This window comes from Myotis daubentonii, chromosome 7 (assembly GCF_963259705.1).
Source record: "Myotis daubentonii chromosome 7, mMyoDau2.1, whole genome shotgun sequence".
Taxonomy (NCBI): domain Eukaryota; kingdom Metazoa; phylum Chordata; class Mammalia; order Chiroptera; family Vespertilionidae; genus Myotis; species Myotis daubentonii.
This window is the reverse complement of record NC_081846.1, coordinates 9,152,409-9,166,107: the sequence shown is the minus strand read 5'-3', so window position 1 is coordinate 9,166,107 and position 13,699 is coordinate 9,152,409. Positions and strand designations below refer to the sequence as shown.

Here is a 13,699-nt window from a genome sequence, read left to right as displayed (position 1 = left end):
AAGCAACTTCTGCTGGTTAATAATAAATAAGAGAACCATTTCTCAAGGAAACTGAATTGTTTAATTTGTTTGAAATTAAATTTTATGATGCCCTTGTAAAAATATTATATGGAAGACTATTTTGTTCTTTGTGGGAGCCATTCAAAGGGCGGAACTTTTGGTGAAATTTCCAATAAATCATTTCACGTCATGTAACCACAGAATCAGCTCAAAATGGACCTGTCCTGTTTAATAAGATACTGAGTTACTCCTTGGAGACAACAGACCAAAATGGGATGTCATACAGCCCCAGCATATGCAGAGGACAGAACTTTGACCTCCAGTTGCTCCTGGAATGGAACCAAAGTCACACACACACACAACCAAAATCTGCCCCCCACTCCCCAACTAAAGGACTGGAACATAACCAGAAGTGAAGGGTCTGTTGTCCTGGAAGATTCAGTGCTGACACCCCTTACCATAAATGCCCAAGTTCCAATTAAAACTCACTCTGCCAGCATTTCCACATACATGCACCCCAACCACTCACAACCCTTAACCTAGTACAGTGAGCAAGACAGATTTGAGGCACCATTAGGTCTCCCATCTTGGTTACTGCCTTCTGGGAAATTGGGGAACCCTGCCATGGGTGGGTTGTATGGGGAGGTGTTAGAGGAAAAAGACCTTGTTGCCAACATCTCAGTGTGAAAAAAGACAGACTGGACCAGCGCAGTGTGAGTGCAGAGGAAAAGCAGTCAGTGAGCATGAGGGCTGGTGCATGTTACAATTCCCAGGCCCTGGTTATGGGGGAGGAAAAACAAAAGGTGGTGCTACCAATACCATACATATGGAAGTCAGGAGAGAGACTGGTTTAGTGGAGTAAGAGTGGGGTTACAGTGGACTCAGGATCAGGTGTGCGAAGGAAGAAAGGGTCAAGAGAGAGCAGAAGGAGAAAAGGTTAGGGCATCATTGTTGGGGAGCTTACCTGGAATCTCGGGAATGAGTAAGACATGAAGTGAAGAACGCTCATGAGAATAACTTAGTTAGAAAGGAGGGTGAGTGGGGATGAGAGCTGGCTGCACCTGTGAGAAAGGCTGTCTCATCGATGAGGCATAGACTTGCCAAGTATTAGCCCATATATATGAGAATTACAGGAAAGCAGATCTCAGATCAAATAAAAAATGGCTAAGATGGAGCTGGCCCAAAGAACTGCCATCTCTTGGCTGTTACAGTTCCAGGGAGATTCACCACTGAGTCTCCAGTTCTAACACGAACTAAACTTGATTAGTCAGCACTCTGCAGGGAGGAGGTGCAGGGATAACTATGGCCGAAGAACGAGTAATGGTTAGATTGAGCACTTTATTAGATCTTCTGCAACATTATTTTTTATGCATGCAAACTGCCATCCTAGAGCTCATTCTTGGTTATATTTCTGCTGATGTCAGAAGCATCAAATGTGGTTTGCAGGGGTCTACTCCCAACTCTGTCTTAGGCCTCAGGTCACTGGGACTCTGCTCTGGGTCCCAACTCTGTTGGTCAGGTCCATCAGGATAATCAATAGGATGCACTGAGACCAAATATGAAAAGCTGCAGATAAGAGAGGAGAGAAAGGGAAGACTTGCACTAGTTTGGAAGTCAGGCTTGTTTTCTTCTTGATCCAAGCAACATTTCCCTGCCCTATTCATTTGGCAACAAGATGGACTCTAAGGGAGAGTATAGGATGGCACAATTAGGGAATTCTGGAGTTGTAAAATGCCATGAGAGGTAATAATAAGGATAATGATCCTATATAATAAAAACCTAATATGCTAAGTGTCTGGTCATCTGGTTGATTGTTCAACCAATCAAAGCATAATATGCGAATGATATGCTAAGGCCACCCAACTGCTCACTATGACGTGCACTGACCACCAGGGGGCAGATGCTCTGACCAGTAGGTTAGCTTGCTGCTGGGGTCTGGTTAATCGGGACTGAGCGAGATGGGCTGGACACACCCTGGAGCCCTCTCTTGATCCCTCCCTGTCCCAATGGTGCACTGGAGGTCCCTCAGCCTAGCCTGTGCCCTCTCACAATCCAGGACTCCTCAGGGGATGTCAGAGAGCTGGTTTCGGCCCCATCCTGCAGGCCAGGCCGAGGGACCCAGTGGTGCACAAATTCATGCACTGGGCCTCTAGTAATATTAATAACGATGGCAGCAGTGGCAGCGCCAGGGGCAGTGGCTGTGTTAACTGCAGTAGAGGTTTTATTGAGCACTCAGTGTATGCGTGGCCTGTTGTTTTCTACTCTATAAACATGACCTAATTTAATCCTCATGATCATAATATTCTTTTACAGATAAGGAAACAGAAGCTTAGAAAAGTTAAGTAATTTATCAAATTATATAGCTAAAGAAGAGCAGAGTCAGAATCTGAAGCCATGCACTCTGACAGTGGAGGCTGTGCTTGTAAAACACAGCTTTACATGGCCTCTAATCATTAACCACAAGTACAGTTTCCTGATTGTCCACCACAATCCAGTGCTTCCCATTCATAAGGCACTTAATCCCCCAAACAACCCTCCAGAGAGAGGAGTGGAGAACAGGCTGCCCAGCGAGGATTGAAAGGCCTGGCGGCCCTGGAGGCCCTGAAGCCTCCTGAGTTAGAGCAATATCCACCCGGCTGCCCCTGAGACCTGGGGATTGGCTCCCTGGAAGGATTCTCCCTCCTATTGAATCTGTGACACCGCCCCCCCGTCCCCCCCCCTGCCCCCCCCCCCCACACACACACACAGTCTGGGAATCTGGCTCAGGCCTTTTCTCAGTGCTTATCTGACCAGGTGTTCTAGCTGGCTACATAGCCTTTAAACTCATGAGTAAACTGAAAATGAATTATAGGGGACAATGGAAGGTACCTAGATTCTATAAAACACGTTTTCGAATAAATAATGAATGCATTTAAAAGTGAATGAACAAATAAATAAGTAAATCTTATTGCAATTTGTCTTACTTCTCCAGCGCAGGTAAATAGTAATACTAATATTTATAACTGCTAGGTACCAAAACAAATGTTTTCCATGGATTATTCATGTCAATTTTATTTACAATGCTCTCTAGTCTCCATTCTTTAATCTTTCTTTTAGACATATTTCCTTGCACGCCCCCTTTCAAAATCATCTAAACTTTTTCTCACTTTTCCACATTCTTTTTAATAACTTAGGGGTCCAAACCTCTCTGGGTATAAAACTTCAGCAGTTCGTAAGTCATATCTTTGCGGGGAAAAGATTGTCTTTTTTGGAATCAATGACTCCATATATTCTTTCTTACCTACTTGCCATAGGTTTTATTTGGGGGGTGGTTATTGGACACAGTGTGAAGAAGAGAGTCTGAAAGCAATGCTCTGTGGGTGTTACAGATTGCTTAGAAGCTATTGATTCCACACAACATGAGAGATGGAAATGGCTTCCCCCGCTTCCCCATAAACCATTAGTACTGATCAAAGATGGAATCACATTCAGAGGGGACATAGGCATTTGTTTCACAAAATGTTTCACTTTGGCGGCGACTCCGCAAATGTGCTGCTGAAATGACAGTGTGAGAAATAGTCTCTTCTCTGAATTTCCCTACCGCAAAGCTCGAGGTTAGGAAGATGGCCCAATCCATTTTCACTTAGACTATGCCGTTCTGTAACCTTCACCTTCAAAGAAGCCATTAAGGTGCTACCTGTCTGTATTTCTGAGAAAAATATCTGCTTACCCTCATTGAGATGGGCAAAGCAGTAAACCTCTGAGTCTGCACCGCACAATATTGGGCTTTCCTTGAAAACCAATTGCACATAATGGGTGTGAGGCTTTGCTGTTTAATCCCAAAGTTGCTGGCTCAGCAGCTGTCAGTGGCTTCATATTCCCGGGGCTGAGACTTCCCCTACTCTCCACAATGGGCCTGTACTCAGCATGGCCGCGTACAGAACCCGGGTTGACATACATACAGTGTCTCAACCCACAGGACCCTTCTGCCCTTGGTATGTCTCTCTCCTTTCTCCTCCAAAAAAGAATCATAGACGAAATCCAGTCGCTTTTCTAGATTGAACCGGTGTCTTGAGAAGACATTTAGAGAACATTTCTGGGGTGCACTCTGGGGAAGGGTGCAGAACAAGAAGTCAGGGCAGAGAAAGGACAAAGGACAGAGGAAACCCTACAGGAGGAACAAGCCACGAGCCGGAGATGAGCGCATCTTATGAGCAGAACGACTGACTGCTCTAGTTCCAGAAGGTCTCGTCAACGATGTTGGTATAGAGACCAGCCTTGGAAGATGAAGACAGTGCCACCCTGTGGAAGAATGATCAAGAATTCTTACTGTCGAATATAATAAAGATAATGTCAAAGGGGAGTTTACCACCCATTAAAAAGATCTGAGTTCCCTGATCTTAGGATGCCTCTCCTGCAGCACAACCCATTGCACATCCAGGTGTCTACTGGCCCTCTGCTCTTAGCTTCGTGGGAACTGGGGCTCGAGAAGCTGCCATAAATTCTATCACTCTAGCCACGTTATTGCTGTAAACAATAATGTTTCTGTATCTGACCCAAGTGTCTTATGTCTTCTGTTAGCATCCATCAAACTGTGTCAGGCTAACATGTTTGCTTGTAAGTAGGGTGAATCTCCGACTCTTTACAGTTCTTGACAATCATTACACTGTATTAAAAAAATCTCATAACATTGGAAGGACTGACACAGAGGGATTATCTCTCAAAAAGGGTGAGAGAGGATGCTTGGGGGCATGGCTCCTTGATCTGTTCAGAATGTCATTCTGTTATAATTATTTCTGTGTCTCTTCAGACCAGTGATTCTCAGCTTTATAAGAAGGAGTCATAAAGTCTTTGAGAACTGACAATTCTGAGTATACACTCAAAATCACATGAAAATATTTGTGGGCCCCTTATAGGCATTAATTGGCTCTAAATTAGAACCCCTGGTTTGGACTGATTCACCCTAAGGGTAAGAACCATAGTCATACTGCTCGTAACACACTGACACTCAACTAAAACTTATAGCAGGGCTCAGGAATGAACTTGAGAAATGAATAAGTAAATTAGAAGACTGACTCTTACATGGATAATACTCCAAAATATGCAATGAAAGACAATTGTGTGTGTGTGTGTGTGTTTGTGATAATAATAAAAGAGGTCCTGATAATTCTCTAAGAAAAATAACAATGTACGTGATCTCAAGAAAATAAACAGATTCAGCCAAGATGGCTAAGAACGTGGGTTCTGCAACAGATGATCTGGGTTCAAATCCTGACTCTTCCACTTGCTAGTGATGTGATCTTAGGCAGTAACCTAATCACTCTGTACTTCAGTTTCATCATCTGCACAATTGGTACAGAGTACCTACCACAGTATATGGTGCCTCATACATAGCAACAGTTAGCTGTTATGGCAATGCCTAGATATTAAAGCACAGACTGTGGGTGATAAAGAGGACTTGCAATTTTGGTGCAGTGATGCTACTATTGTCTAATAGAGACCACCAAAACCCAAAGGGATGAGACCCACTAAAGGGTCTCACATCTGACAATGCTGAAGAGCAAACTAACAAAGGAGGCAGAGACCATATGAGCCTAAAATATAAACTTGAGTGCAAGTCCAGGAACCTCGCAGGAAAGAAGGGGGTAGAGGCCATTTGAGTGAGAGCTTAAAGAGAAACAAACAGAAGTTTACCCATGACTCTCTCATACATCACACCATGCGCCACGGTGCTTGCTGAAGGTAATTGTATAGATTCACTGCTTTTCTCACTTACTGTGTCTGTGTTTGTGCTTTTTCCCCCCCTGACCTTTGACCCTTGGCCTTACTTGGCTTTTGATATCTGCCTTTAGCTCCTCAGTTTTTGGCAAAATGCTGAGACTTCTATTTCTGGCTCTTGAATCTAGTGTTCCTCTGAACACCACTTACAGCATCCTCTGCAGCCCCAGTATGGGATGTCTTCATACGGCCATCCCCACCCTACCAGTTCAACCAACATTTAGTGTCTATGGGGGTTTCAACAACACAGGTCACTTGGTCCCACAACAGGTATGGATGGGGCTTCCCTAAAGCTAATTACAAACCTGGAACAGGAAAGGACATAGCTGGGAAGGGATGCTTTGGTTACCTACGCTTGAGAGATTCTAAAGAACAGGGGCTTAAAAGTTCCTGCATGGCTCACAAGTGAGAGGAATAAATGAGGGGAATGGCTGTCAAGCTACCCGCAAAGTCTGCGAAATGGAAGTCATGGAATGTTTGGGGAGAACAACTTTAGATTCATAACAAGAAAAGAAGGAAAATGCCGGATGTTTTTCACTTAGGGCTTTAGTCTTATGAACAGCCAATTTCAGAAAGCACAGAGCAATAATTGACCCTCTCCCACTTCCCAGAAACTGTAAAAAGGTGCACAGAAATGAAATTTGGAGAATGTAAATATAAATACAGAAGAAATAAGGAGTTGGGGGGCTGTAAGTAGATTGCTCTCTGATCAGCAAAGATAAAGCATATGAACAAATGATGGAAGCAATGCAACAAACTGTTGAAGGCAGACGTGGTGCATGGAGCAGTGTCAAGTTGGCTAAAGCACCGTAGAGAGATATATTTTGTGGAAAATACTATAACCATAAATGTATCAGAAAGAGAACAAATATACTGCTCAGTGGCCGTAGAGTAATACTAACAAAGGCCAGAGAGAAGGCAGAACCATCTTATCCTAATTTTTGCTTCCATATTTCTCACTAAAGGTGTGCTTGGTAAACTAAAAGCACCAGAAAGACCTGAAGGCCAAGATACTGGGAGATTTCTAAGAGAACATGTAGCCTTTTTAGATTTGTTCACGTGGTCAGATCGATCGTGGTGCATTATGTCCCATGACCTTGAAATGATTATGTCCCATGACCTTGAAATGATTTGTCAATGAGATCGTGAAGCCATGATCAGTCATCTTTTTGAGACATCGCAGAAAACCAGAGCCGTGCTAGAATACTGAAGACAGGCAACCACCGATCCCAATTTTCAAAAAGGTGGACTCAGATGAGGTCAACTCTGTTCTTGGGCAACTTTCTGGATCTATTCTGGAATCAATTATTGATGAGAGGGCCTAGAGCACTGGTCCCCAAGAGGAGTCTGGGTACTCAAGAAAACCAACCCCCTTTTCTTTTTGAGAAAAGATTTCTGTACTGAGACACTAATTAGCGTCAGTGATACAGTAGGCAGGGATTTCACAAGGCACTTGACAGTGTCTGTACTCCCTCTGTGAAGGGAATGGAGAAGGTAAAAGTCTGATACCACAGAAGAGCTGGTGCTTGACTGAACAACAGCTTGATGTTAACGGTATTGATTCATTTGCTCATAGTTCTCCACTTGGCTTATTCTACTCAACATTTTAATCAATGACCTTCAGAGAGAAGGCAATGTTTAATCAGATTTTCAAATAACAGAATAAAAGTTAAAAAGTATCTTGAAAGGATAGAATGCATTGTAAAATTTAGTATGAAGTTAAAATTTTCTAAAAGGACAAGAAGGGAAAACATCACTTTAAAAGTCTTAAGGCGTTTCAAATGACTGCAAATGTATGAGTCGTAAGTGACTTTTTCCCCATTTCTAAGAGTCTATGATTTCATGAGCATTAATAGTACTGTAGCAGCAACAGCCACAACGAAAAATATAATCAAACCAAAAGGTCATTGCTTCTTTTGGCTAAGTACATAATTAAAAGATGTTTTAAAGTCCTAATATTTCCAAATGTCATTCCAATAGCATTGTAATTGCATCAAGACACCCACGCAATGACTGTTTCCATAAGCATCTGCTACCCCCACATACCGTTTCAATATGATGATTACAAACAATTATGTGGTGCCAAGAATGTAACAGTCATATGGAAAATTCACTTTATTTTCTGGGTAGCTGCCTCAGTTTCCCCTCCCACTACATAAGGTTGGATAATATTTGCCAACACTGCTGGCATAGACCAGAAAGATCCACAAATCAATGTTTGTCAAGCCCTTTGGCTTAATTCCTTGGAGGGAAATATTCAAGTATCCCCGCTTCTCTTGTTGAAGACAATCCTCACTCCACAGTGTAAGAGGTTCATGACTCACCACCCAAGCTTCCCATGAACTGCTCTCTGGTTTCCTAGGAGAGTGTAGATGCTCATCACCACACCTGGGATGCAGGACCTGCACTGGGCGATGCGGCCTTCAGCAATCCTTTCCTAAAAGCAAAGAACACAGAGGACCCGGCCTGAAAACTGAGGGGTAGGAAGCTCTCAGAAATGAATGGAGGCTTCTGATTGGTGCAGCTAAAGGGAGCACAGGCCTGTGAGGTCTCAGTGGGAAGTGCTGTGATTGGTTCCCATTGACGATGCCAAGGGAAGCTTTCTGGGAAGAGATTGCATTGAGGTATTTGGGAGAGGAAGTGCTCACAGTTGATCCAGGGCTTGAATTGAAAGGCACAGCTTAGATTCAACCAAGACCACAATGAGATCACCTGCTTTTATTTTGTTCTACCACTTGAGAGGGAGAGAGGGGAGGGAGAGGATTTGAATTGTAGGGATTTATTGAAAAGTCTTCTGTCCACCAAGAAAGCTCCAGCTTTTCTACTTCTCTTTTCCCGTTCTAATGAGGAGCGTTAGCAGTAGTTTCCTTCACTTTGGGACATTTTTAACTTGTGCATCTTTAGTCCATGAGTTAAAAAATCCTATGCAAACTCAATCCTGAGTCTAACATGCCCAGCTGCATGCATCTGATGGTGTGAGAGGCTTCATGGGGCAAAAGGACACATAGGCCTATGATGTTACTGCCTTTCCCCCTCCCCCCCCACCCCCCCACCCCCCACCTCTGGCCCAGTGGTCTGCCAGCAACCTTTATGGCACACCAATTCCTCTGGTGTGGAGGTATTTTTAGAACAAGATACAATCCTTACCCAAAAAGTGTTTATAACTTTTAGTATGGGGAATATTCAACATAGATAGTCTTGATTAAAGACTATTACATAACACACCAAAATAGCCACATCACAAAAGTATTTTTTTCTGGCTAGAATTAGCAGCATGCCCATTTACACAGACCAAACACAGACAATGCAGCCTTGCTTTTCTCATTTTATTATAGGAACCAAGATAAATGAATTGTCCCCTTTTCGTGTCTTTGTGCACAGGAGCTAAATCAAAATCTTTGCAATGAAGTGTGACAGAGAAAAAAGTTGTGCAAATGCCAGAAAGATTGCAAAGTTTCCAGAGTTTATTATTTGCTTTGCTTTCCTAAACAAACAAAAGGATATAGTTTTCCTGCAGGTAGAACAGTAAATATATTTCAGGGCCTGAATTCCTCTCAATGATTTGTGCAGAGGAAACGATCCTATCGATCAAGGCAGTTTTCCTGTAGCCCGTTCTTTCTGAATAGCTAAGAGTCATTGAAGATATGTTTGCTGATCTTGTTTGCCTGAGTTGATCAAACATCACCCTTTGCAATTATAAAATGATGTAATACTGTATTGTATTTTGTTTTATTTCAGCAGGACAAATGTTTGGCTTTGTTTCAGAAGATAAACCAGCAAGAATTGATATTCTAATACAGCACTGGTTTTGGGTAAATCATAAAAGGTTGTGAAATATTGAATAGTTATAAACTTAAAAAATCGTGAGTTCACACAGTTGAATAAGAGTTTTAATTCTCACTGCTACCTGCAAAACATGTTCTTTGTTCTTGACTCATATTTGCAAAGTTAAGAAAACAAGACGTTCACAGCCGTAGGTAAATGGCATTATTTCAGCACCCACAGGAACACACTGGCACCACCCACCCCTCTTCCTGTTGGTGAAAGGATTCTAGAAGACTCGCTACCTCCTTGGGAGAGGACACATGTCACAGAGGAAAGAATGCAACCTGGGGAGCAGACAGATGAAAAGCAGGGTCTTTCTAATGCTGAGTGATCTTGGGTACATTATATACGTGGAGCTTCTATTTCTTTGCACAGCCTGGTGGGGGCGTGGGCTCGGTTTCAATCTTAACTAACTCTTCCCCTTGGTTGTGGAGCTGAAAACACTGATACAGGGTTGCCCTTCAGGTGCAGGTTCAAGGACAGTGAAAAGCAGGAGCACATTCCATTCATGAACTCAAAACAAAGGTAGGACCAGAAAATTATTTTGTCCATTCTGTTAAGTAATTTAAGAATCTCTGCTTAAAGGAGCAACATATAAAAATGTAAACTAACTATGAAATGTATTCCTAGCTTTCCGGTATGATTTCCCTTCTATTCTTGATGGTCAAAATTTTATAATTATTTGCAAATAACCTGAAGGTTTTATACTCATGTGTGTTTGTGTGTGGTGTCGGTAGTGGTTCAAGGAGACAGAGGGGAGGAAGGGAATGGGGGAGAAGAGAGAGATGAAGAAAATCATAATAAGAAGGTGATGCCTAACACTTAGATGAACACAAACGCAATTACAGAATGTAGTCTGAAGGCTCAACATAACCAAGTGCTTTCCATGAGGAATCCTAATACCTTTCACGAGTAGATTCTCTCTCCTGTATCCGTTCTCCTGCTCTCTCATTCTCGGTCTTTCTTCTCTCTCTCTTTTCCCCCAGAGAACTATAAATACAAATTGATACGGGTTTATCACAATCAGAGCAAATCCCCAGCTCACACACTGGTCACTTGAACACCTACTTTCTACTGTGGTTGTTTTCTCTACATAAATGTAGAAATAACAATGTGGAACATTTACCATTCTTCCGTTCACAAAGAAAACAACTTCATTTGACTTCTTAGACTACACATTATGCTATAACAATTGGCCGACAGTTGTCCTATAGAAAGCACTGTTGCTGTGTCCACCTGAGAGACTAGCTGAGATCTCCGGGGAGGAGGGACAGCTGGTTGAGGCAGCCCCCCAGGTGGGAGGTGATTTTCGCTTGTTCTCTGAGTGTGTTCCTCCAGTCACATCCTGCCTCTATGCTCTTGACCCTCTCATGTCCCCACCTTCCTCTGCTAACTCCAGTTTCCTCCTCCCTTCAACCAATTTGAAATTTCAATCTCAACCTCATTCTTACACAATGCACACTTCTCCCTGCCCTGAGGGGACCCCCTGGAATAAAATTTCCTGCAGTCAGCAACAAAGACCTTTAGTCAATGAAATGGAACTAAACCATGGAGACGTAATGCATTCAGGTGCTGTTTCTAGGTGTTAAATGGGTCTGTTTATTAATTTGCTTTAAATGACAAAACTATTGCATATTTTTAGAAACTAAAACATACAAAGCGTATAAAGTAAAAAGTGAATATCCTTTACAGTGTATACTACTAATAAAATCATTTAGAAAACTTCCTTTCACTAGACAGTATAATTTCGGTTGCATATAAGCCAGATATGAATCACATACAAGTCATTACCTTCTATTCCATTCAGCCGGAAGGCTTAAGGGGCAGAGTGATGGGGAATATCTTAGAGGAAGCCAGCTAGTGTTTACACCATTTAAAATATGATTTCTAAATTGCTTAAGCATATCTATCAAAATCTAAATGGAATGTTTGAAGTCGGTGTCATATAAAAGCAACTCTGTGAAATGACGTCTGAATGGTGGGGCTTTGTCTTTCAGACCGAGCAGCCTAGAGCATAGAAACTGGGCAGATTGCTATATTGGAAGAGTCACCGATTTTCTCCCAAATTCTGTACTCGATCATATGGGTATATTCCAAGGAACATAGGATCCAGGTTTGTCTCTTGGAATCTAGAATAAAAGGACAAATGTACACGTTTGCATTTGGAAAACATTTGTGACAGGTGAAATACAGCAGCATATACAATAGGATAAAGACCACCCGAGGGCGACCAGGACAATGAGAAGTCTGGCAATGGCAGCGTGAGAAATGTGGAGGAATCCAGAAGAGGACTCAGGGTTGGGGCGGGGTGGGGGGGGGGGGAGGGGAGGGGGGAGGGATAGAGCAGCTACGGGAGTTTTCATCCCATTTTGAAGAGGGACAAATGAAAAGTGGAATCAGTCTGTGTTTCTCCAGAGAAAATAGGTGACTCATGGGGTCAGGAAGAGCTGTACCAGTAAGGGGTGCCACAAAGAGCCAGCATGTGAAGAGATATGGGGCTCTCCCACCAATATAGGGATAAACAAGGAATAACTTGTTTATAGTCAGAAAGGTCACTGGGAATTCCTCCCACAATTAAAAATCCCATCACTGAAAATGACCAAGGAGAGCTCTGATGTTTGCTCAGCAGGGGTGTGGATGTAGGCAGGATTCCTGCTACTGGGGGCTGGGAAAAGGCCCGTTGAGTGTGTGCAACTCAGATTGTACATGCCCAGTTGCCTGGGTGGGGTGGACTGAGATAGACCGGCTGCTGGAGTGGCCCATAGTCTTGGCCTGGGTTCTGAGGCTCAGGGCACAGCGCCTAAACTTCTATCCTGGACCAATGTGTCCTGGGAAAAAACAAAAGAAGGGAGGAACATAACTGATGATAAAAAAGAAACCTTTTTTCAAGAAGTGCAGAACTGAGCCTCAGGACTCGTGCTATGAAATCTTCCCTGCACGAAGTCAAGAACCCACACACCAGCAGCTGGCTCCAGGCAGTCCCACTCAGGGCTGGGTCCCCTTCCTAGTAACAGGGCCAGGCTGTTGGAAAATGCACTTCAAGGCCATGCTGCTCTTCCCCTGCACAAGTGCCCTTGGGATTCTTGTCACCTTTTCTTCCACGGAAAACCGCCATGGTGGGCTAATAACACCTGACCTCAAGACGGGACAAAAATTCAGAAATTGATGAGCAGAGCATACCATTTTTGTGAACTTATCTTCACAGGCCATTCGAATCTTCTCTGGGGTCAGTGGGCTATTGAGCTTCAACGGTCCATGCAGGCCTCTCTCCTGTCGCGCTGCTCTCACCGCGTCATGGATGGCGAAGAACACTGAGCAGCCCAGGAATATGCCAGACTCTCCCAGGCCCTGCAAGGGGACAAGTGAACTAGATTCTCTCTCTCTCTCTCTCTCTCTCTCTCTCTCTCTCTCTCTCTCTCTCTCCCTGTCTACAGGTACATGTGTGCATGTATAAAATATTAAATCTGTAACTTTTTCCTTTAAAAAAAAGCAATGTACTATTTAATCCTAATATTCCCATTCTTAGGATTCCAGTCTAAGGAAATGATCCCAAATGGAGAAAGGAGATATGGGCATGAAGATGATGATCACAAAGTGAAAATTCAGATGCAACCCCATGACAACAGTAGTTTGCGTTAGGTTCAAGATTTGGAGTATTTAAAAAGAATTATGTTAAATTATTTTATAATTAAAATGCTTAATAAGGCCTTTTTTTTCTACAATCTTGGTAAGAACTCCAAATAACCAAAAGATGAATGCAGCCCTTCCTTCCCTGCATGAGTATCTCATCAGCATGCATTTATTCATGGAGCATAACTTACCTTAGATGAATACAGGGTATTTGAGTCTTGAGATGGAGGCAAAAAGGAAACGTGAAACTCTGTGGGGATGTCACAGATGGTGGGGATTTTGTATTGGTCTGGACCGCGAGTGTACAGGACACCCTGAGGAGAATAATTCAGTTCCTCGATTGTGTAGAGTCCCATGCCTTGAATAAATGCACCTTCGATCTGAGGCCAAAAATATAAAATAAAAAGTAGAATTTCCATGTATGAGAAAATGCAGTCAACAGCAGCATTTCAACTTCATGCTGTTTGTCTGAATTTTTAAAATACAG

The 13,699-nt window shown here is 43.0% G+C and overlaps 1 protein-coding gene across 1 annotated transcript in view; it reads right to left on the bottom strand.

The window, feature by feature from the left end:
• Nucleotides 1–9,068: 9,068 nt before the first annotated feature.
• The window catches only part of AOX1 (aldehyde oxidase 1), a 73,679-nt gene continuing 69,048 nt past the window's right edge, over nt 9,069–13,699 (bottom strand). The window contains exons 33-35 of the mRNA XM_059702692.1: nt 13,404–13,592; nt 12,763–12,930; nt 9,069–11,711 (exon numbers count right to left, since the gene is read on the bottom strand). Of these exons, the coding sequence (XP_059558675.1) occupies nt 11,661–11,711; nt 12,763–12,930; nt 13,404–13,592 (408 nt within the window). The 3' untranslated portion in view covers nt 9,069–11,660. The remainder of the gene's footprint in view (nt 11,712–12,762; nt 12,931–13,403; nt 13,593–13,699) is intronic.